The sequence below is a fragment of the Eublepharis macularius genome, chromosome 6 (genome assembly GCF_028583425.1).
Source record: "Eublepharis macularius isolate TG4126 chromosome 6, MPM_Emac_v1.0, whole genome shotgun sequence".
Classification (NCBI taxonomy): domain Eukaryota; kingdom Metazoa; phylum Chordata; class Lepidosauria; order Squamata; family Eublepharidae; genus Eublepharis; species Eublepharis macularius.
The window spans coordinates 101,240,331-101,264,005 of NC_072795.1; the positions used below are offsets into that span (position 1 = coordinate 101,240,331).

The 23,675-nt window shown below is 38.6% G+C and overlaps 1 protein-coding gene across 5 annotated transcripts in view; it reads left to right on the forward strand.

The window, feature by feature from the left end:
- The window catches only part of EXOC6 (exocyst complex component 6), a 123,053-nt gene that overhangs the window by 86,748 nt on the left and 12,630 nt on the right, over positions 1-23,675 (forward strand). For 3 of the 5 annotated variants that reach the window (XM_054983534.1, XM_054983535.1, XM_054983538.1), the window contains one exon: positions 4,312-4,385. In XM_054983534.1, the coding sequence (XP_054839509.1) occupies positions 4,312-4,385 (74 nt within the window). Of the gene's footprint in view, positions 1-4,311; positions 4,386-6,403; positions 6,533-23,675 lie in introns of those variants that run through there. The other 2 variants (XM_054983536.1, XM_054983537.1) reach the window with 1 other exon arrangement.

A 23,675-nucleotide genomic window follows, 5' to 3' on the forward strand; every position in this document is an offset into this window, starting at 1 on the left:
CCTCAAAATAACAGAAACACTGCCTGTAGCTTTTAGAAACAAATGACCTCTCACTGGCTTTTGCTAGGCAACCTCAAACAGTATTGCTAGCCTTCAAGCCTTGGTCCCTGTCAGTAAAAGCAGAGGGAGGGGACAGGGGTCTTTCCAGGGTTCTTTTGGCCCTTGAGGGAGGACTCTTTGGGGCCAGTCCTAGCAGCAACCACTGGGCAACTTAATACTTGTGTGGCTCACCCAGGACTGGCTGTTTGCTACTTATCAACAGTAGCCACTCCAGTAGTCAGACATTCACAGCCTAACCTACCTCACGGGGCAGTTGTGAGGATAAAGAATGAGAGAAAAATGATTTCCATTGGAAATCAATGGAATTTCCCTGCAAATAACACAAGTAGGATATAAAAATTGTCATGTGGCAACTTGTCCCTTTCAGACACTCCCTTTTTAGTTGTCCAGTGACATAATCTGCTTTTTAATTGCTAAATTACTGTACATGTATGTACAGTATGAAAGATGTAATTAGCCAAGAGAAAAACCAACAATTCAGTGAATCAAAGATAATTTGTGCCTTGATTAGTAAAGTTGAAAAATGTAGGTGTTTGCAGCATTTGGGGAACTAAGTTTTAATATTGTGTATTGTTATCAGCCTTCAGCGTTCCATCTTTGGCAGTTAGGGTTGTCAGTTGCATAAGGGAGAAATTCCCTGTCCCTTTAATTGAAGCTTAATAAGATATCTGTTGCCTTGAAAACCCCACCAGGGATTGCCACAAGTCAGCTATGACTTGAGGGCACTCTCTACCTCCAATAGGATTTTATTTATCTCCATACTCTGAAGAGCTTTCACTTCCCATTCCCACACATTAAGTCTCTATTAAAGGGACAAGGCATTTTTCTCCAGGGTGTTTGGCAACCTAGTTGACAGTCTCTTTGAAAGTTAGAATTCCAGTGCCATAAACTCATTAAAAAACATAGGCATTCCATCTTTGGACTACCATTCCATGTGTAGTCTGTATTTACCTACTATCAGTCTCATATTAATGTTAGGCTAGAGGAAAGATTTTTATAGAGAAAACATTCTAACAAAAGCAGATGTTAACAATACATTGACAGCCTGTTCCAGGTTTAGCATTATACTGTTTTGCTACCCAGTTAAGCCCCTTTATCGAATTTGTTAAAGCTCTGGACGTGCCTCACCATTAATATATAAGATTGTGACTTTTTACCCTCCAAGGACAGACTGAAAGTTTACAGTACAATATTTTTGCATTATTGTCCTTAAAATGTGAGAGAAGTTTTTTTAAATTTTAAAAAAAACAACAACTCTGGGTGTCTTTCTTCTTGATCTGCAGCTTTGGTGAGGGGTTAATGTATGCTAGTTTTCAAGTCTGAATGTAGTAGAAAATCATTCATTTTCACTAAACCCTTGGATAACAGGCAAATTCTATCTACATTTAAACTGAAGAAGACTTTAAGACACCCATGTATACTGGGTTTTAGTTCTTGCAATTACAGATGTTATTAAACCACAAGAACCTTGAAGATTCTGTTTCCAGGGAACTAACTGGCTGCATTCTGACACAATGACAAACCACTGAAAAGCCTGGAAAGCCCTCAGGCATGTGAACTCCCTCCCCTGGTGTACAGTTCAGGAATGGAAATCTCTTAGTTCACAAACTATAGCTCAGACCACAAACTGTGGCTTGTTTCTTGCTTACAAACCCAGATTGAACCTGGGTACAGGCCCAAGGACTACCAAGGCTTGCATATATATCAACAAAAGTATAAATAATTTCATACAAGGGCTGTACTTGGAAGTCTCTAAGCACAGTTCAGCTCTATGAGTGATCTCATGTTTACAATCTCATTTCTTATGCTGGTAAAGAGCCTTATCCAGGATATAGCCAGATTTGGAATGAGCTCCTCAATAAGTCAGTGGAAACTATATAGTGAACTCAAATATGGAAGGCTAGTCCTGCAATCTCCATAACTATATATTTATGTGATTCTGATGGGAAGGTAGAGATTTTGAAGGATGTTCTGCTTCCCAATTTCTATGGGGCTCAATTGACCCTTGCTGACTTGGTAAAGAGCCTAGAGATTACTAGATTCAACTCTGCTGCTAGAGAAGCAATGCAGTTGCAAAAAAGGCTTCTTATCACCTCAGTCTAGCCAGGAAAATGGCTCCCTGCCTTTATACAGCTAATCTGGCCACCTGGATCCATGCCATGGTAACATTGAGACTGGACTACACTAATGCACTCTACATCGGTCTCCCCTCAAGTCAACTTGAGACTCTGGTGTAGAACTCTGCAGCTCAATTATCAGAAGCTAGGCAGAGCATGCATATTACTCGTGTTCTGAAATCCAGAGGATTCAGGTGTATTAGTCTGTAGAAGCAAAATAGTAAAGAGTCCCGTAGCACCATTAAGACTAACCAACTTTATTGTAGCATAAGCTTTCGAGAACCACAGCTCTCTTTGTTAGATGCATCTGACAAAGAGAGCTGTGGTTCTCAAAAGCTTATGCTACAATAAAGTTGGTTAGTCTTAAAGGTGCTACTGGACTCTTTACTATCCTGCTGTGAAGTCACTCTATCGGCTCCCTATCAGTTACTGCTTAGTTCAAGGTTTTGGCTATGCACATACAAAGCCCTTCATGGCATTGGTCCCTCAACTCTACAGGCTGGCCTCTCTATGCTCTGCCACAGCAGCTTTGCTAATCTGAACAGGGCCTTTCTGTAGATGCCACTCTGCAAATGGCAAAATCATCAACTGCCTATTCATGCACATTCTCTGTTGTAGCCCCCACTTTATGGAATAGCCTGCCTGATGAGGTTAGGACATCTCCCACTTTCTCTGCTTTCTTGAAACTATGCAAAATTGAATTATTCAGAAGGGCTTTTTTGTGCAAGTGAGAGGGTTGTATTATAAGGAAATGGTGCAGAGAGATGCTGGTAAAGGAACAGGGGCTTTGGGCTACACTACTTTGTGCCTACTGAATAGTTTCTGTGCCATTTAATATGTCATGTTAAATTGCTTATGCTGTGTTTCAGCATTGCTTTTCAGTTATGTATCAGATTCTGCTTGTAGTCAAATTTGTGCAATCCATATCCTATTGTATTGTTTTTAATGCTTTCTTGTATGAGCCTACACTGTGTAATCTACCTTGAGTCTCAGTGAGAAATATAAATAATGTAAATAAATAAATACATTTAAGTGAGCAGTCATGAAAGATTCTTGTCTGCTGGTATATTATCTATGATCTGATTTTCTCTATTCTGAGGACTGGAACTAATTAACAGTGGAAGGGTTGTAGGAATACTACAAAATAGAACTACTTTGAAGTTTCATATTTGGGGGAATGTTTTCATTAATTTGTTGTATAACGGAAACTTAGATTCCTGAAAACCTGCAGTTATATCATCTTAATGCAGTTATCAAGGCACAATATATCATGACAAAACTGATGAAGACAGAAGATGTCACCTAGAATAATCAGTGCAATGTCAGTTTTGATGAAGAACTCACCAAGAAGGAAAAATTTACCCTCCAGGTTAAGGCAGGCAAAGGTTAACCTGGACTAGCTGATTTCCTAATGGTTTGGTTGCTTTTTTTTTTTACAATATACAGAGATTTCCAACAGAGCTTATCTCAACTCCTGTAACAAATCTTCCGCTTACATTGATTAAAGAATTATTACATTTTGCATGTACAAGCATACGCATGCGTATATGTTTAACTGTATCTTTGTGACTTGATCTTTAAGGGAAGAAGTGCTTTTTGTTGCTTTTTCAGTTCTTTATTGAAAAATAAAAATATTAACAGCCTTGTAAATGATATTGTTATGGGCAGGGCTTTTTGGGGGGAAAAGAGGTGGTGGAACTCAGTGGGTTGCCCTCAGCGAAAACGGGGTTGCTGGAGCGGCGTGGAGGGCAATCTAGACTCCCCTCTGTTTGGAGACCAGGAGGTGGGGCCACCAGCCATGTGACCATTTTCAAGAGGTTCCGGAACTCCATTCCACCGTGTTCCTGCTGAAAAAAAGCCCTGGTTCTGGGATATTTGAGTAACCATCCACTTTCAGGCAATTTTTCTCCTCCCCATAAAGTCACTTGTACATATTACTGGTGGAACACATGACCTTTTGTTCCATGACGTTGGCATGTGTATCAGTGAATATGTGCAATTAATTTTTTGTCTAGAAGATTGTCCTTAAAGTGTCATTAATCTGCCATGTGATGGTAATCCACACTATAGTGAAACAAATGGCTTTCTGACTCAAATAAAACTAATCTTTCTTATTTACTTGCTTGCTTTACAGTGTTTGCAAGTTCTGAGCCTGTACCTGGATTCCAAGGAGAAACCTTACAGTTAGCATTCATAGACCTCAGACAAGTAAGATGTTACTAATACTCTTGTTACTTATATCACATTTAATCATTGCCAAGTATTTGATTCCTAAGCTGGGGTTCAAACTAGGCATGTGCGGTTCGGGAATCTGATTCGGAAAAGATGCCCGAATCGGACCTGATCCATAAAGATTCAGGATTTCCGAATCGGGCTGGCCCCAATTTGGAAATCCCAAATCAAAGCTTTCCAAAGCATTTGTAATGCTTTGGAAAGCTTCAGGGCTGAGTTTAAAGGGCCCCACCGGTGCTTGCGAGCAGCGGCGGGGCCCTTTAAAAATCACCCCAGCCTCCCACCCACCCCAACTTACCTTGTCGACAGCAGTGGTGGCTCCAACCCTTCCCGTCACCTGCAGGGCCTCGGAGTGGCGGAGGAGGCGGAGAAAGCCCTTCCTGCCCCTCAGATGGCCACTGCGCGGCAGCCATTTGAGGGGCAGGAAGGGCTGGAGGAGGCAGCTCCAGCCTTCCCCACCGCCCTGCAGGCTCAGGAGGTGGTGCGGTGGCAGAGGAGCTGGCTGGCTCCAGGCCTTCGCAGCCTCATGCTGCTGCGGCGGTGGCAGCAACCCACTGCCCAGCTGTTGACCCTCCTGCTCTCTCTCCAGCCAGGTATGTGGGTGGGGGGTGGGGGGTGGGGGTGGGGGTGGGGGGTGGGAGGGGTTGCCCCCCCTCACTTCAATATGCTCCGAATATTTACGGAGCATACAGGAGCGAGTAAAATACCATAGTTCAAACAGCTTTGTGACCAGCAGGAGTCATGAGCAGGACTGATTGAGTCATGAACTGATTCCTCTCAACTACACATATTGTCGTGGTGGGTTCTGGATTCTCAGGAGTGGTGTTGTGTGAGCATGAGCTGCTAGAGTGGAAAGGAGAGCCAGAAAAGTTATATGAATTCCAGCCAAATACCTCTTCTTACTATCAGTAATAATAATAATTATTAATTATATCTAGAGGTGCTCAGTCTTTGATATGAGAGTTATTTGTTGAGGTTACTTTGTCAGTGTAAAAGATGCCTCAGTGGTGTATCAAAATTAAAGTTTAACACATTTGTCCCATCTCCATTATAAAAATAAATGTGTGTGGTGTACTGTTTCCACCTGAATCAATTATTTCTACTTCTGTGTCCCAAAGCTCAGTTGGATGTAGCATTTCTAAAATTCTAAAGAATTGCAGTTTGCTTCTATTTTTTTATGCCTAATTATTTTGCAGTGTCCAGTCCAACAACACAAGCAGGCTTTACTTGTAATTAAACTACCAAAGGTGTGCAAAAACTGTTTTCATTTTGTTTCAAAAACATTAATTTTAGTTGCTGTTACACAAGTTTGTTTTTCTTGCTTTCATTGCTGTTATGAGAACAGTTCCCCTTCATCATACATGGCCCATATTTACTGTGTTTGCAGCAGTGGCTGCTAGTGGAGAAGGCAGACAGAGGAAATGGGGGATAATTTTGGGGGGTTTAATAGGGGAATAATTTAGTATTTATAACCAATTAAGATATTTTTTTATTATCATAGAATACTAATGGGACTTAACAGGTTTTTCCATTCATTTAGTAGCAAATATACATACCTCTGAATTCATCATACAGATTTACTGTGATTGATAGGCTATTAAGTTTGCATATTTAAGAGTCTGAACTTATTGTGGTCTTCCTACGTAAATAACTTACACAAATCTCTTTGCTATAAGTGTATTCTGTTTTTATGCTTTTGGATATTTTGCATATTTATCCATTATCAAAAATGTAGTTTCCTTATCTAGATTTAGTGTCAATTTTTGAATAGGTTTTTGTTTTGCTTTCTTTTATTTGAGATAATGATCTTGGTGTCCTATCAAAAAGCTCACTGAATAGCTCCAAGTCTAATTCCTTATTAAGGCTTATTATGAAAGGAGCGGAAATAAACCAAACATTTTAATGCTATTACAAGTGTTTGTAAGCCAATGACATTTTGGAATATTGCATTTCCAAATGCCTTGTTTCATAAAGATACCATTGTATTGACAAAGGTACAGAAAATGGCAACTAGAATTATTCAAGAGGATGGAGCATCTCCTATACAAGGAAAAACTGGAGAGACTAAATACTTTATTTTAGAAAAAAGAAGACCAAGCAGAAGACATTATTTCGGATTATAAAACTATGATATGGGAAGGAAAAAAGAATATGGAAGACTTGGGGTCTCCCATGACAAATAGTTCTAAAGGAAGTGCTAATGGACTTTGTCAGTAAAAGATGTGGTATTGATTGCTAGGTCAATTAATAAAAGATAGCTCTCTCGGTGGCTCAGACTTAAATGCAGCTTTTCTGTTTGGAGGCAATGTTACCTCTGAAATGCCAAATATTAGGTACAAACTAGAGGGTAGCTATTGGCTTTATGTCATGCGGTGTGTGCTTCCAAATACTTTTGATTAGCTACTGCTAAAAATCAAAAGCCAGACTAGATAGACCCTAAGTCTGACCCAGCAAAATAAATCTTATGAACTTACAATGTCCAGTACAAATGCTGATGAAATTGTGTTTTGATTAATAACAATAATAAAAATGTTGTAATAAAAGCACACCAAAGTCTCTGATGGCATTTTGGAGCATGGATGGAAGAGAATCTGTTGCTTTTCCCACACTGTTAAATTTCATTTTTTCCCCTAGGCATTGTCGTTTTTAAAGAATTTCATAGAAAATGAATGCCTCATCAATTAAAATCTGGTATTTCTGTGAGCAAAGGGTTGCATATTGCATAGTTGTTCAGTTATGACTGTTTCAGTATAATGTATTTATACAGCTGTAAATTGGAATAATTATGCTATTATATATGCAGAAGTAGCAACTAGACATGGGCACGGATCGGGAAAAAACCATGAACTGTCACCACATTTCACGGACTACGGACCATGAACTTTTCATGGACCCGTCCCTGTTTATGGACCGGTTTGTCAGTCCATGGTCCATCACTTCCAGGGGCCCTAGAATCACCCCCTTCACACTCAGAGATGCCAAACTCGCAGTGAGTCTTCAGCAGGCTCTCCTCCAGCCACCCTCCAAGTTTGGCCAAGATTGCATTTTGGAGGTCCGAGTTACAGACTCACAAAGCAGCCGCCCCCAGGAAACTTCCAGTAGTTAGAATAGGAGCAGCAAACGCCAATTGACCTGCATTGGCTTGCAGCAATTGGCAGAGCCCTAGGCTAGCCCAGCACCCCACAATCAAATAAGAATTGGTAGGGGAAAAAATAAGACAGAAGAGTGCGCCTTCAAAGAGCCCAATAAGCTTGGTCCCAGAGCCTTCCTGCAGCCCTGAGACTGGGTTGGGGCAGAACCCTAGCCCACCACCCCACAATCAAATAAGAATTGAAATAAAAAATATTAAACAGAAGAGTGAGCCCTCAGCCGAGGAAACCCAGTAAGCTTGCTCCCAGAGCCTTGCTGCAGCACAATCTTTAATATCTAGATTATAACCTTTGGCAAACACTTTTAGAGACAAATGTTACTTGAGATTGTTTATACTATCCCTTAGGTGGGATGGGGGAAAGACCATGTGAAAAATTCTAGTGGTCTTTAGCCGGGATTCACCTTTTGAATCCCTTTATAATACAGAATTTGTTGAATAATTATTATCTCACCTTTATAGATGCTCTGTTAACGATTTTCCAATCTTTGCTTAGCTAATGCTCATCATCCTGGTGTGGCAAATTGCAGTACTAATTCTCAGTTAACATACTGAAGAGCATTGTGGGTTTGTACTAAATATGACACAATATTTTCAGTGTTTAAAAAATCTGCTGTTGAGAGTTCTGGGTGCACTGTTAAAAGGTAATGCATTCCAGATACTTAATAACAACGAATCTCACACAACTGATTTTATTTTATTCAGCTTCTAGATGCAGAACTTAAGCAAATGTATGTCCCCTTTTTCGTGACTTACCAGCAGTTCATCATAGTGATGTGAATCCTTTATAAAGAGTGACATTTCGCTTTTAGTAAGGATTTAGCACTCTTTTCTCCTCTCTTTTTATTTATGATCCATTTCTTTCCTAATAGGGCAGATGACAGTTCTTTTCAAGCCTACTTAGAAAGGCAACAGTGTCTTTTTCAGAAAGTTCTTATAAAAGGTCAGGCTTCTGTTTTTTAGTTTGAATCTGATACTGTTTCATGAATTGCAGGATATGAAAGATAAGGAAGTAGGTCCAGTGGTCAGGCCTTACCTGCCCACCCGGACTGTGCCCCAAGGTCAAACTCCTGATATTTGCTGTTCGGTACAGAGAAGCTGATGACAGGTAGAGGCTGATACAAGGGGAGAAGCTTGAACCATATCAAAGCTAAATGGCAAGAGAATTGGGACTCAGTGAGAGACTGTAGCTAAAAGATGGATCAGCAGGATTGCCCTCTTTTTAAAAAGTAGCTGACCTGTGAGCGAAAAGACTTTATCGTCCTGCCAATCACATGCTTACTAATGGAAGCCAGTTATCTCAACAACAGCTTACTCCCTCTGTGTGATTTCGTGACAGTGGGCAAGACTAGCAGGAACAGGGCAGTGTACATTGGTACTTTCTGCCACAAATAATAAACGTAACGCACATGATAACTAGCAACAAAACTTTGGTATTTGGAAAAAATACCTGGGGCTGTTTCAAGATGTGATGATGTTTCCTACATGAAAAGTCCTATTGCGTAGAAAATGCTATGTCTGTGGCACAGTAATGTTTTGATCCACATGTTGTTTCCAATAAGGAATTTTGTCATGTTGGAAGTGTCCTTTTAAGAATCACCAGAAATCAGGGAAAAGATCCTGAAACTTTTAAGAACCAAATGAAATACACTCTTTTGCCAGGTGCCCTCGTTTCTGTTTGTTCTAATAGTAATTTATTAATTGGACTATTTCATAGATAGCCAGTGCTGCCAAGATTACCGGTTTGCCAAGTATTACTATAAAAATGTTGATATAGGAAAAGGGAGATGGATTTTAACTGAAAATAAAAAATTGTTAGAATGAATGATTTTTAAATATACTTAGAGCTCAGCATTCCATATTCAGAACAACATCAAGGATAGTGTAGGCTTGGTTTCAGAAGGCCAAGACTTCTACAAAAAAAAAGTATGCATTCAGTGCTTTGACAGTTCACATAGTGAGAAAAATACTTTACTCTGCCAACGAACCATGAAAGGTGTTTCATAGTAAATGATTTAATTAATCTTGGACTATCTAAGCCTACTTGTTTGTAGCTGTTGTCTCCAGATGGGGCATCATGTGAGATTCCCATTGCTAGGGGAGAGAAAGGAAAAGGTGTCGTTTTATTTTTAAACAATCTTCTTGTGATGAAAGGCTGCCAGCCTGCCATTAAAAAATTGTGTGGACCAAATTTCAATCCATTTCCTTGGCAGAATGAATCTCTTTCCCTACTCTTTTTTCTTATGTTGACGCTTAATAATAAATTGGATGTTTTCTTGTCTGCTCAAGTGACCCTGTAGAGCTTTACTCAAAGCCCACTGAAATAAGTGAGAGCTGTAGTAGCACACAGGTTAGGTGGTTGGGATGTAAATGAGCATTCTGCTGGTTCATATCCCACTACTGCCATGAGCTTTACTAGTGGACTTCAGTAAGCCACTTCTTTCATCCCCAGCTCCCCAGTTATATTGTGGGGATAATAATAACACTGAGTGTGACGCTAATCTGTCTAGAAGGGTGTATCATAGCGGAGGCAGATTATAATTGGTCTTAAATTCCTACAGGAACATCTTCTGCTCTCTGTGTTAAAACTTCTCACCTGCTAATTGTGTGTAAGGCTGTTTCTAACTCTTCAATTGTTGAAGTAAATTACTTGAAATAAGTTAGTATGGTGCTACTCTAAGTAGAGTTACATCCTTCTAAATCAGTGGGCTTGTGTGTGTGTAATCCTGCCTAGTGTGCAGATAAACATTTTTAAAAAAAATAATTTATTTGTGCAAAGCAAAAAAAAAAGCCCCCCCCCCAAAAAGCTGGCAAATCTATACATAAGGTTCTGTAAAAGGTCTCCAAATATCTAAAAATAAGTCCATATGTGATTGTAGTCTATATGTTATGACTGAATGTTGATATGTTTATAACAGTCTCAATCCAATGAGTAACAGGAAGTCTTTTAGTAAGGGCATGGAGGGTCCATTTCTGTTGGCCATCGGTTAGGTTTCATGAAACAGGTAAATAGTTTAAAAGCAAATAAACATCCTCAAAAATGAGTATTCTAATAGCCTATCAATTGATTTAAAGTAGAAATTCCCCATCTGTTCAAGCCTTCCATGAAGATTTCCTCCCAATTTTTAAATCTGGATTGGTCCATAATGTTAGTTTTGCATGTGAGAATGGGTCAAATTGATAGTGTAGTGATATTTATGCGTCATAGTTTTCTCACTGCGGAAATTGCAGGAGGAACAGGATCCATTTTAACATAAGTAGACCCTAATGCATTCCATTTAAAGAGTGGTTCCAAACAAAAAGCCTTTGAGATGGAGCCCAAAATGGATAATCCTAATAATTTCTACAAAACGAATATACCGGATGAGATAAACCAAGATCAGGAAAACCAAATCCTCCTTCATTAATGCAGATAAACATGATTAATGTGCAGATAAACATGATTATTCTTGGACTATATCAATTCAGACTGTAGATAAGGAATTGCAAGATCAATCAATTCCCATATGAAAAACACTTTGCATATAGAATTTTAAAAGCTTCTCACTTAGTCTTCTACCTAGTCTTCTAGTTTTTTTGTAATTGGATGCTTTTTGTGGGGAAGCATTAAAACATATTTTGCATGGTATCAAATTGATACAATTTAGGAATAATTTTCAAATTAATCTGTTCTTGTATATTGTGAACTTTAGTATGTATGCTCCAGAGCTCTGATTCTTGAAAGTTCATACCCTGGAAATCTAGTTGGACTTTAAAGTGCTACTGGACCTGAAGCTTACACTCTAATAAACAATTGAGAACTTCAGTAGCATGAACAGGGCCGGTGCCAGAGTTTCTGGCACCTGAGGCCGGGGGCAGCTTCAGGGCTGTTGCCGCCCCTGCGCGTGCACACACACCCAGACTGCTCAGTTGCCCCATACTGCCCTGGCCACCTGCCACGCCTGGCTCACAGCTGTGTGCTAGCGGCGGCGGCAGCAGCACAGGGCAACAGAGCCGGACCAAACGAGACGAGGGTTGCGCAAGTTTTCTTGGGAAATGTAGGAGACGCTTTCCCCTCTGTCACTGCTCACTGCCCTCTCTGAATGTGTGTTTGTGTGTGGGGGTGGAACACCAAAGCATTCCCCCCTATCTCCTGCCTATTGCCTTACAAACTGGAAAGGAGCGGAGGAAAAGTGATATGTTTCTTTGGGGAGACTGGAGGGTGGGGATGGGACGGAATAATGACAGAAGAAAGCAAAGGGGAAGGGAAAGGAGAAAGCAGGAAGGACCTAGAGAAACAGCTGCGCCTCAGGGTGTGCGCTCTAGGTCCTTCCCGCTTTCTCCTTTCCCTTCTCTTTTGCTTTCTTCTGTCATTATTCTGTCCCATCCCCCTCCCGAGTCTCCCAAAAGAACACTTTTCCTCTGCTCCTTTCCAGTTTGTGAGGCAACAGGAGATAGGGGGGAATGCTTGGCGTGCATGCATCCTCCAAGCCCTCCCGCTCAGTTGCTCTGCGGCGCACGCACCCACCCCCGGCTCCTCCTCCAGTGCCTCTGTGCTTGAGGCAGTTGCCAGACTTGCCTCCATGGACATGCTGGCCCTGAACATGAATAGGAGAGGTCCATTATGAGGCAGGTTACGCAGCTTATTCCTTGAAAATAAAGGAAATAACTTTATTTAACAGCCAGCGATTGAGTAAGTGTAGTCAGGGGATGGAAATGTGGAGGTAAAATTTTGTTGGTATTACAGAATACACTTCGTGTAACAGGCAAAAGAGTATTCTTAAAGCTTATTTTCATATATTCTTGGTTCTTAACAGTGAGAGGTGTTTTACTTAGTAATTTAGGTACAGCAATAATGTTTCTTCAGGAAGTTTCCTACAACAGTTCAGATTTTCTGTAGTTAGTCTTGCTCCTTTCTTGGAACTAGAGGGTATTTTTTATCTCCTGTTTTCCCTTCACAACAGACCTAGAGTCCTCCTCAGAGCCAAACCTCCTTCAAAATTGGGCCAGAATTAATCTTCTTCTCCTTAGAAGATATAACACTTCTTCTTTTTGGCTTGAAAGGGACTCTCAACCCACTACCTAGTCACTCTTGCCAAAACACACTCCCAGGTCTCTGTTGTCTGTGTAAAGTATACTTTAGACTTTTAATTCTTAGATAGAATTCTTCCTCAGGAGAGTAATACTACAGTTAAGGCAAAGGAGTCTTCTTTATTCACTCTAACAGTGAACCTGTCTAACTTTTCTTGTCAAACTCTCTGACTCCAAATCCTGTCAGAAACCAACTGACTGCCTTCAAACTGGTTCTAACTGGCCAGTCAGAGAGGAGGGAGTAAGCTGTCACTCAAGTTCTCTATCCCCCTCCTAACTCTCCGATTTTGCTGCACTTCGGAAACCTGCTGTTAAGTGCAGTCCCTCACATAGCCTATCATGTATTTTGTTGTAGTCCAAGTGGGGCAGATCAACTCTGTTTCCCTTATCAAAAACCCAGTTTTTGTTTTTCCAGAATTCCAGAATCAGAATATTTATTGTATGTAGCCAAAGGCCATCACAATCAAGTAAATAAAACTAAGTAAAACATATAAACAAAATAAAAACACCAAACAATAAAACTATGATCTTTTGGTTTTAAAAAGACGAGTCAGCCTTTGATCTCTTGGTGTCTTTTATCTCACTTCTTCTTTAGAAAACTCAGAAAAGCAGCCAAAATCATGACATTTAAAGAAGATTTAAGTTTACAACTAATGAAGCTTGCTGTGTGAATTTTGATCCATTTCCTCTCCAAATCTATCAAGGCCAAAATAGAAATACTCAGGTGAAAGAAGTTGAAAGTTCAAATGATGTAAAAATGATGTAAGCTTAATTTAACTAAGCCAATAATACACCTTAAACTTCTTTTCAGTTCAAATTACTTTAATGAAGGTGTTAATTACTGAGGGATTAACACTGCTTCCAAGTGATAATGGATGTAGTCAATCAATAAAGGGTTAGAATAATGTGGTTTTAAGGAACACAAGAATCTAGTGAAGGATTACTTGCTGGGAATGGATGATATTTCAAAGTAGCTCTTAAAGTAAATCTGGGTAGTAAGTCTCTCTCCCCCCCCCCCACTACTTTAATTCACAGCAGGTTTGAATGGTGAAATTCTTTCTCACTCTCTAGAGCAAAATATTTCTACTTTGGACACAGTGACAAATAAAAAGAGCCAAAGTAATTGCAGTTTAACAGTCATCACATTAAAGTGGCAAAGTACCAAAAAAAAAAAAAACTTCTCCCAAATTCACATTGATCTCAAATGTCTGGGTAAAATTAAAATAAGTAACTATTTGGATAAATGGCATTGCAGTTTGAACAGATGGAAAGACTGCTACATAGAGAGGACAGTGAATATAAATACCTAATTGAAATGTGGATAATAGTTATTGACTATAGTATTAGAACAGTAGGAGACTGATGTTAAAATTATTTACCATGAGTTGCCAAAGGCTATAAAAACACTGGTTCATCTGCACATATGATTTAAGATTGAGTGGTTTAAGATTGAGTGGTTCTGCTTGTTCTCAGAGTTGGACAGGTGTTGGGCAGTTCTCTTGTACCTTCTGTAAGGTATCCAGCAGGGATCCATCCTGTCATTCTTTGTATGCAATATCTATATGAGGCAACTTAATGAGTTTTTATGGAGAGATGTGCTGCTGATGAAACCCTCCTGTATTTTTGCATCCAAAGCAGAGAACTAGAAATGAAAGAAACAGTCAAACAACAGTTCTGATAGGCTGGAAGTTAATTCTGTTGGCAAGCCCTGCAATGTGGAGGAAATTGGAAAATCCCTCATGGTTTCCCCCCTTTCTCCTTGTCAGATTCGTAGTTTGTTGTGCCCTTGGGATATTTAGCTGCATCTGAAAGCTGAGGGTGTCCAGGACCACCTTCCAGCTACATTTGAGAAGACTATTTTTGTGCCCAGGATTATAGAGAAGGGGGATGCTATGATGTATCAGATCACTGGACTGTAGTCTGCATATTCATTAGCCCAAGAAGCCCAAGAGAGTGGTAGTAGGAATAGTAACTGCCAGTCATACCATTAGTCCATACTATCCCTCCAGCCCCTTGTGCTGGCCATTGTAGCCAAAGAGTTCAGTCCAATGCCAGCTGAGTTAAGATTGTTGACTCGGAATAGAATTTTGCAGAGTTGGAAAGGAAGATTCTCTGATTGCTGTTTACTGACTTTTTTGTTACTGAAATTACTGTGTTGTTGTTTTAACATTTGCACATTTCAGTTAGCAGACTGGACTTGGCAGAAAAATGTGAATATTAATACAACAGTGTACTATTGCAAGCAAAGTTCCATTGAATGACAAATAGTGTAGAAAGAGAATCTTCACTCAGAGATGTGTTGTTGCAGTTCCTTTGACTCCTGAAAGACTGTCATTCTCCTAAGAATCTGCACATCCATGCAATTGTTTATAGTAGTTGCTTCACAGACATGCTGAAAAGGAACTTTTAGTGCTTGCTGTACAAGTAACGGAAAAACTGTGGCTACTGCCTAAAATAATTTGCACTGTATTTTGTGTGTGTGTGTGTGTGTGTGTTAATTTGGAGAATTTTTAAAGTAGAAAAATAGCCCATAAATTCTTTAAGTCCCCAAAATGGTATTATTTAAAAAAATCATTTTAAGCCATCATGGCTTAAAAGCTTGGTTCTGTGTTTCTGGTTGTTCTGAATATAATTTATGTTAAAATAATCTTTTCCTGGAGGGAATAGAGGAACAGATTTGCTCAGTAAGAAAAAAGAGGGTAACCAAAGAGGTTGGAATAAAAGAAGTATTAAGCATAACTAAAAATGTGATACAAATAATTTAAAACAACAGTATATAATTTAATGCAACAAATAAAATGCATAGGTCTGATTAAAAACATCTACAGTGTGGTTCAACATATAAGTACCATACCTTTGAAAGTATACCCCATAAAATCACACATATACAGGTATATAAGCACATTTTATCTCCACGTGTACAGAACCAGATACATTTCAGCCCAAGTGCCTTCCCCAGTGATGTATATATGTCTCATACATACTCCCAAAAGTGTTCTTCCCCTTTTGAAAACAATAAACAGAAATTCTATATTTTAAAATGTTAATACCTTTTTTGTACATAAATTGATACATATATAACACACAGTTGCATATAGAAAAATGACATTTTGCAGGAAGAATAAAGGGATGAGTTTGAAATGAATTAACTATCCAAGAAAACTGAATTGTTTCAAGTTTGAAATAAGACTTGTACACATTGTATAAAAATAAACTTGTAAGAGCCTGAATCTCTCTAGTAAGAAATGTAACCAAAAACAGAATTTATCATTCCCAAACATTGCTAGATATTTTATCATTATAGACTGTTTCCCTTTAGTGAAATAAGTTAAGCCTGACATACATTTGGAGTTCTGGCACAAATAGAAATAGTTTCTCTTCCATAAATATAGTGAAGAAACCAACTCCCATTAATATTTCAAAATAATTAAGTTTAAACATACTAAGGCATTTAAACTGTTTTTGCAACAAATTTTACAAATGTGTTTCTCAGTTTAAAACCAAAAAAAGATTGAGAAGCAAACATTAAAATACAGAGGTAACTTGCAGCAGCATTTTTTTCATACAGTTTTCTGGGATGTTCTTATACAAGCAGAAGATGAAATATGTTTGTGGCTTGCCTGTATAACCACTGTGTCCTCCTTTCATCACAAATTTTGTAAAAAGAAATAGCGAACAACGTAAAAACTTCTAATCCACCCAACTTTTACCTCTGCTATTGTTTGTAGTTTTGTCTAAAAGGACTCTGTGTTCTGGCTAACGGGCTACGCAGGAACAACTTGGCCGGAACCCCTTGCCCTTTGGAGACTGAGTGTGTGCCAAACAGCTCCTTTTGAAGCTGTAAACTCAAAAAGACAGTTATTTGCCACTGTTCCTATTTACTTTTTAATGATGAGAAACAAAGCACTACCATGAAACTCAATTTCTTTTTGTCTGTATTCAGAATTGCTAAGGTATTAACAATGCCTGGTGTTTTTAATCTGACCATCCTTGCTACAGTTTAGGAGCTTTCAGCAAAAAAAAAATGTTAGATTTTGAAAAATATTAATGAGATTAACATCCAGATCTTAGCCTGGTTATTCTTGCAGAGCAGGAGTCTTGTACGTGCACTTCCGATCAGCATACATCTTCCCCCACCCTGTATGTAGTTCTACATACATTTGAAGTCCTAAAAATATATATTTAAGGTTACTCATTAATGTAACAAGACCAGGAATCTCTAAGAATTTACCTCAAACTCTGGTTCTGAGAAAAACAATCTGTCCTTTGGGAGAGTTTAAGTTGTGATGGATTAGAATGAACCCAAATACTTTTAGCTTTTTCTGAGCAAAACAGCCATTCCCTGTGGTTCAGCTGTCATAACCCCTAAGTTTACATATTTATATACACTTACAAATGTGTGAGAGATGATATCCTCATTATAGTGACAGCTAATATCTTCACATAGGGATGCTAATTTGAAACAGATGTAAATGTCTTTAAAGGAAATGGATGTTTTAGTTCAAACAATGCATGAGTAAAAGTTTAAATAATTTTTTTTTAAAAAATTGGCTTTTGCTACAACCTATTGAAGAAGAAAATTCATGTTAATGAACTTTTCTTCACATTTGTTTCATGTGGTGTTCAGGAATTCAGTTCTGTTGACACCAGTAACAAGAAGGTGAAATTTCATTTTAAACTAATTCCCTGACAATAAATTTTAGCTGTTCATAATGTGATATGCTTGGGGTGTGTTTGATGTATCAGAACAATTTGTTAGAGCTGCAAATCATCTCTGATTGAGGAGAATCTTTAGAATTTAGAGAGTACTGTTCTGTACCTGAACAGTGCTAGAGTTAAACAAAAGTCAAAACCACTGTTTCACTTCACCTTACCTGCATATGCTGGCACTCATTTGTAAAGATTCATAAGTCTGTTAATTTTAACACAATACTAACCAGTTGCCTTTCTTCAAGGTAACACTTATTTTGTGGAAGAATCATAATTTCCCAGCACTGGAATTGTCATAATAAATTGTTTTCCCTTCGATTCCTGTCCTACCCACCCACCTTTATTGGATGATTCTGTTTGCAATTGTGAATCTATGATCGAATATGTAGAAATGATTTAAAAAGTCATGAGAGGATGCAGTTCCCTCCATGACCATTCTATTGTGCATCCTTTTAAAATATTGTTTTATTAATTTTTTTAATTGAAGTACTTTTCTTGAAGTATGGGAGCACCTCAAGCAGAACCTTGTACAAACAGCAAAGGAACATACATGCATGCTCACAAACAACCCGCTTTGCCAAGTCATGGATCTATTCACTTTTGTTAGTTTTTAAAATACTGTGTGCTTCCTTTCCAACAATTCGCAATGCCTTTAAGTAAATTGCAATTTCATTTACAGCTTTTAATATCTCCGTTTAAGAGAGCTCCCTTTAGTTGAGCAAGGTTCACTAAAATAAGATCTTGTTCCAAAGAAAAGCTCTTATCTTCCTCAGCACAGCGTTCTCTCCAGTTGCAAAAAGTGTATACATACTTCTTGGTTCAAGTACCCCCCCCAAAAGGGGGGTAATGAAGATGTTGGTGTGTCAGTAAGCAGCAGAGGACAAGAGAGGTGTGCTGTACTTGGACAGATACAGTATGAGTAAGCAGTGTTCCAGAGATGCAGCCACACCTCAAGGCTTTTCTTAGGACTGGCTGGCGGCTGCATGGGTCTAAAAGACAATAATGTACCTATCGCATGCTTGCCATCTTCTTCCTTGTTTCCAGCACTAGCAGCACTGCCAGCCAGTGCCTCAGGGCTGGCAGTGGTTGGTTGGGCAGAGAACCAGTTTTAGATGCTGAGCAAAACAGTCTGACGTTGCTGCTATTCTGCACACATGCCAAGAGTTGCTGCCTCCTGTGATATCCCAGATAAAAGGCCGTAAAGGAATTAAACAAGGGTCATGCAAAAGGAAAGAACCCTAAGCCATTGGGGGGGGGGGCGGTTTGGAGAAAAATCTCAAATTCAGGTTGGAGACAGAGGTACCTTTTCCAGGATCTGCCGCTCAGAGCAAACTGCTTTTCATCACCTCACAATAAGCGTACCTTGAATATAAGTCAGTCTTAATATAACCTTCCAATAGTACATTTGAAGATTGTTAGTCAAATCCTGTTGTTTTTTTTAATTTTGTGTGTTTTGTCCATCTCTGCAAAATATATTTTAAAGCAACAGCTTGGATCCTGAAAGTGCTATTCTGCAAAGACATGTACACAAGCACAGTGTTTACCAGCTGTATGTTTGTACTGTTTTGAATAAAACAGGCTGTCATACAATGGCATAGTGAATGAAAACTGCATTGAAAATTTTGACTGGGGCGCAGTTTGTAATGAATAGTGGTCAGCAGGGGCATAGGAGCTTTTTAGTTCTACCTTCCACAGGCCATCACTTTGCCCCCAAAGTCCCTCAAAGGTCAGGACATCCTCCACAGTAGCAATCCTCAAAGCAGAAGCAGCTGCCAGAGTTATCCATGGATCTCTCTGGGTCCCAAACCTTGAACACAATTCTGATGCTCAACTGCTAATGGAATGCATGGTATGGACATAGTCCTGTAGCATAAAAGGTGCAGAATAGGGTGTGTGTGTGTGTGGGGGGGGTCTCTTAGATCAACTTCTGTTGGCAAAGGAGTATGCTTTTGAAATGCACAAATGCTTCATCATGCAGAATCAAAAGGTAAATTAGTCTTCAGTTGATTTACAGTGCAAAACAGAATTTAAAATATCATTATAGATGATATTTAAAAGGATTCTAAATCAGGATTGTAAATCACAGCATGATAGGATTCTAAATCACAGCTTTTAGAATCCTAAATGCATGAAGGCTAGAAGGCAGTTTAAAGACAGTTATAATATATTTTCAATATATATTATATATTATACGTTCAATATATTTTACGTTGGGGCTGAGTAGCTATTTTTTTCTTGTATTGACTGAATTTTAGAGTATTTGCTTGTGCAGTGTTTGAGGTAGAGATTAGTTTATAAATGAATTTGGTAACAGCGCTAAAATTTTATATTTGAAATAGAGATTTTCTTCATCAAAGTAAGGCATGCTAGTCATAATTTGGCATTTTTAAAAAATGGACATACTTGCACATGAAATCATAAAAGCTGAATAGTACAGTTTACAATGACATAAATTCAGCAGAAGTTACTCATTTGGATATATTGCACAGCCTTTTACTTTTTTAAAATTAAAAAAAATTATGAACATGAAATAATAAAAGCTGAATAGTACAGTTTACAATGACATAAATTCAGCAGAAGTTACTCATTTGGATATATTGCACAGCCTTTTACTTTTTTTAAATTAAAATTATCTGAATTTCAAAAAAAAAAGTTAATTAGCAGCAATATGCAGTTCTCTGCAGGGGGCTTTTATACCATTTCAGACCATTAAAAGAGATTGTTTACGTCTCTGATCAAAGGCAAAATAAAACTAACAAGATTATACAATATTTTGCGTATAGAGCATGCATGCTGTGTCAGTAATAGATTCGTTCAAATTTTTTAAAAATACTATCTCTAAGGGATTTGTTTGAGTTTATTTAAAAATACTGTCTATAGGATTCTTTTAAAATTTTGCTTATGGTAATATTTCACTAGGCTTTGAATGTGTCAATTTAACTGTTTAAAATGATTAGGATAACCAAGAATCTTTGGTTAACGTTTGGCACGTGAATGGTTTTGGATATTTGAAAAATATAGAAAGGCAGTCTACGATAACCTAAAGTTTTTGACATAAGTATTCATGTCATCCAAACTAGAGTAAGTTGAATTGATGGGCTCTTTCAGCAATCTAGGGGAATGCACAGTTTTGTACTAAAAAGTTCTAATTTGCACTTTCCAGTGAATTCAAACTTTTTAGATTTGTACCAACTTAAAAGAATGTTTGTGACCCTTTGACCCTTTTGTTATCCCTAGTTCAGAAAGGCCTTTATTCTGTAAAGCTTAGGTATTAGAAAGAAAGAATGAAAGAAAGAAGAGAGTAAAAAAAAAGTTAATGGCATAACAGTCCTTTCTGATCACCCTGCGTAAGATGTTTATGCAAAATGTCAATGGAAGCAATTGGCCTAACAGTGTGACAACTTACTTTGCTTGGAAATGGGCTAATCTCCTGTTTGGGTTATCCGGAGGTCAGGTAGAGATTTCTTTTCGTGCTCCCCATAGTGAAGGGCTATACACTTTACAAGCTTTGTTGAGCTGCAGCCAAAATGTTCTCAATTCTGATGAGTCTCAGTATCCTTCTAAAGAAAATAATATAATTACCATAAACATATTTACTGGAAAATAAAGTCCCATCTATTCCTTACTTCCTGACATGTGTGCTTAGGATTGTAGTGATGTTCAAATACACATACATACTTGAGGTTGTTTAGTATGCATTAGCTATCCTTTAATGCATTCTAGCTACCCTTTCACATCCAGACTTAGATTGACTTGAGAATGGATTTTGACATTATTTCAGTGTACATTATTTACCTTATTTCAATGTAAATTTTTTCAGAGTACCATAAAAATTATAAGAATACAGCTAACAACAATTAGTTACTTCCAGTTAATTAATACAGGGTGTGGTGTAGTGAAAACATAGCTATGTTTAGGATCAGAGTGCCAGACTGGTAAATTGTCTTCTTCATTCTCTCCTGCTACCATCACTAATGGCCCACTTAAAGGAATGCCTGCCTTGTTGGTCTGTTTGACTCATGAAAGCTTATACCCTGAAAAATGTTGGTCTGAAAGGTGCTGCTGGACTTGTATTGTGTAGACCACTGTTCCCCTTTCAAAGTATTCATGATAGGCCTTGGCCTATCCCTCCCTGAAGTTCATATGGCAGTCCACATTCAAACATTGTGCTTCAGAATTTGCCATCTTTGCCCTGTCACAGCAGGGTGGAAATCAATAAATGCTCAGGCAAGCATGGCGGGCCATGAAATAGGCCTTGGCAGGTTGCATGCTGTGAACTCCTGCCTTAGTGAATCAGCTTCTGTGTGTGTGTGTTTGTATCTTTCCCTCCCTCTGTTAATTATGCCCCAAGGCTGTGGAAAGGCAGTATTTACCTGTTGAAACAGACTAAGCAGCAAGTGTTCTGACATGTTTATCAGGCAAATTGTACTTGACAAAAGGTAATTACACATGCAATCGGAGTATCTGGTTGATTACAGGTTAATAAGCTGTTTAGCATATATGGTACAATTTTGGGTTCAAGGAAAGTTGTGTAAATATCGAAAAACAAAAACGTGTAATACCTTTTTATTTAGACTAAGCAAAATAACATAACATGGTATGCAAGCTTTTGAGTTCTTCAGAACTCTTAATTGATTTGGATTTTTTTAAGTGGTGGGGGGAGAAAAAATCTGTCAAGCCATGGTTTTAAGGCCTCTTTGTTGGCTTCCTGTATGGAATGTCTTGAGGGCCTCAGTGGGCCAGGGTGTGGTTGACTGGTATCAGGTTGAATCCTTAGCATGCTGCAAACAAGAAACAAAAATGGAAGCACACCGACTGAAACACCACTAGTTTATGAAATGTCTCTCTTGACACCAAACTAATTGAAGGCAAATCTCCTTTCTGTATGGAAAAATTAGTAATGTTTAAAAAAATTGCATTGTCAAACATGTGAAAGGCCACACATACCTCATCAATCTTTCTAGTTAACATTCAGACAAACAAGAAGTCCAAATCCACTTGCTAGTTCTGTTAATTGGAATTGATCTACAGATATCTTTCGGCTTTTGCACACACACACTTTTTAACTAATTATTTGGAAGTGTGATCATTGATAAGCCTTGGTTTGTTTTCCCCACTGATTTATTGGAGAACGAGGAGCTCTTCTTCTAGGAAATGGTTAAATGGACTGGAATGCACATAGGGCCTGAATGCACCTGAGAGCTCCAGCTAGTAAGACCTCGGTCAACATTCAATATGCAATAATTCATTTATACCCTGTTTTTTCTCCCCAATGGGGACTCAAAGTGGCTTATAACCAGGGCTTTTTTTCGGGGGGAACGCGGGGGAACGGGGTTCCAGCACCTCTTGAAAATACTCGGCAATAGTGCTTGAAAATAATATGATTTCAAAGAATCCCATGTGTTTCTTCCTCATTTTCCTCTTGAGAGTTCTGCCACCTCTTTCCCCCCAAAAAACGCCCCTGCTTATAACATTCTATCCTCTTCCATTTTGTCCTACAACAGCCTTTTAGATAGGTTAGGGTGAGACTTTGTGACTGGCCCAAGGTTACCCAGCAGATTGCAGTGGCATAGGTGAGGATTTGTACCTTGGGCTGCCAGATCTTAGTCTGACACTCTAGCCACTATGCCACACTGGCTGTCAGATGACCTGCTTCTGAAGAATAATTGGAAAGTTGGTTCAAAAACTGTGAGAACAATAGGCAGTGGGTCATCTAAATCAGACACACACATTCTTCAAAGTGATATTTAAAGAATCTAGTGACAGGAAGGGAAATCCTGAAGCACAAAGGTTATTCAGACTGAGCACCTAATGCCTCTTTTTATCTTGCAGCAAAATTGCTGAGTGGGTTATTTGAAGATTGGAATGAGGTTCAAATAGTGTGGCATGTAACATGGGGTCAGCTACTCAGGAATTCCTCACTCAAGTGTCTTCCCACATATTCTTCTGTTCTTTTGATACTGGGCTAGCTGCTGCCTTAGCTCCCTGAGGCTCCAAATAACAGGAATTAACTCATTACTGACAGTAAATACAATAAATAGATTCTCAGGCGTTCATATGTTAGAAACAAGCAGAAGTTTTTAAATGGTGGTTACCCCAATACTATATATACCTAATCTCAAGCCTTCCACAGTGCCACCTTTCAATATGTGGACTGTATTATTTCTTCTCCATTCAGTAGCTTGTCAGGTATTCTTTTAATGACTGGAATCATTTTGGTCATAAAAGACTGTATCTATTTTTGTGCTGATCTTTGACCGTTATAAATGTTTCATTCAGTCAGTCACAAATGAATGACATGGTATAAGAGCATTGGGATAGAGAAATATCAGGAATTT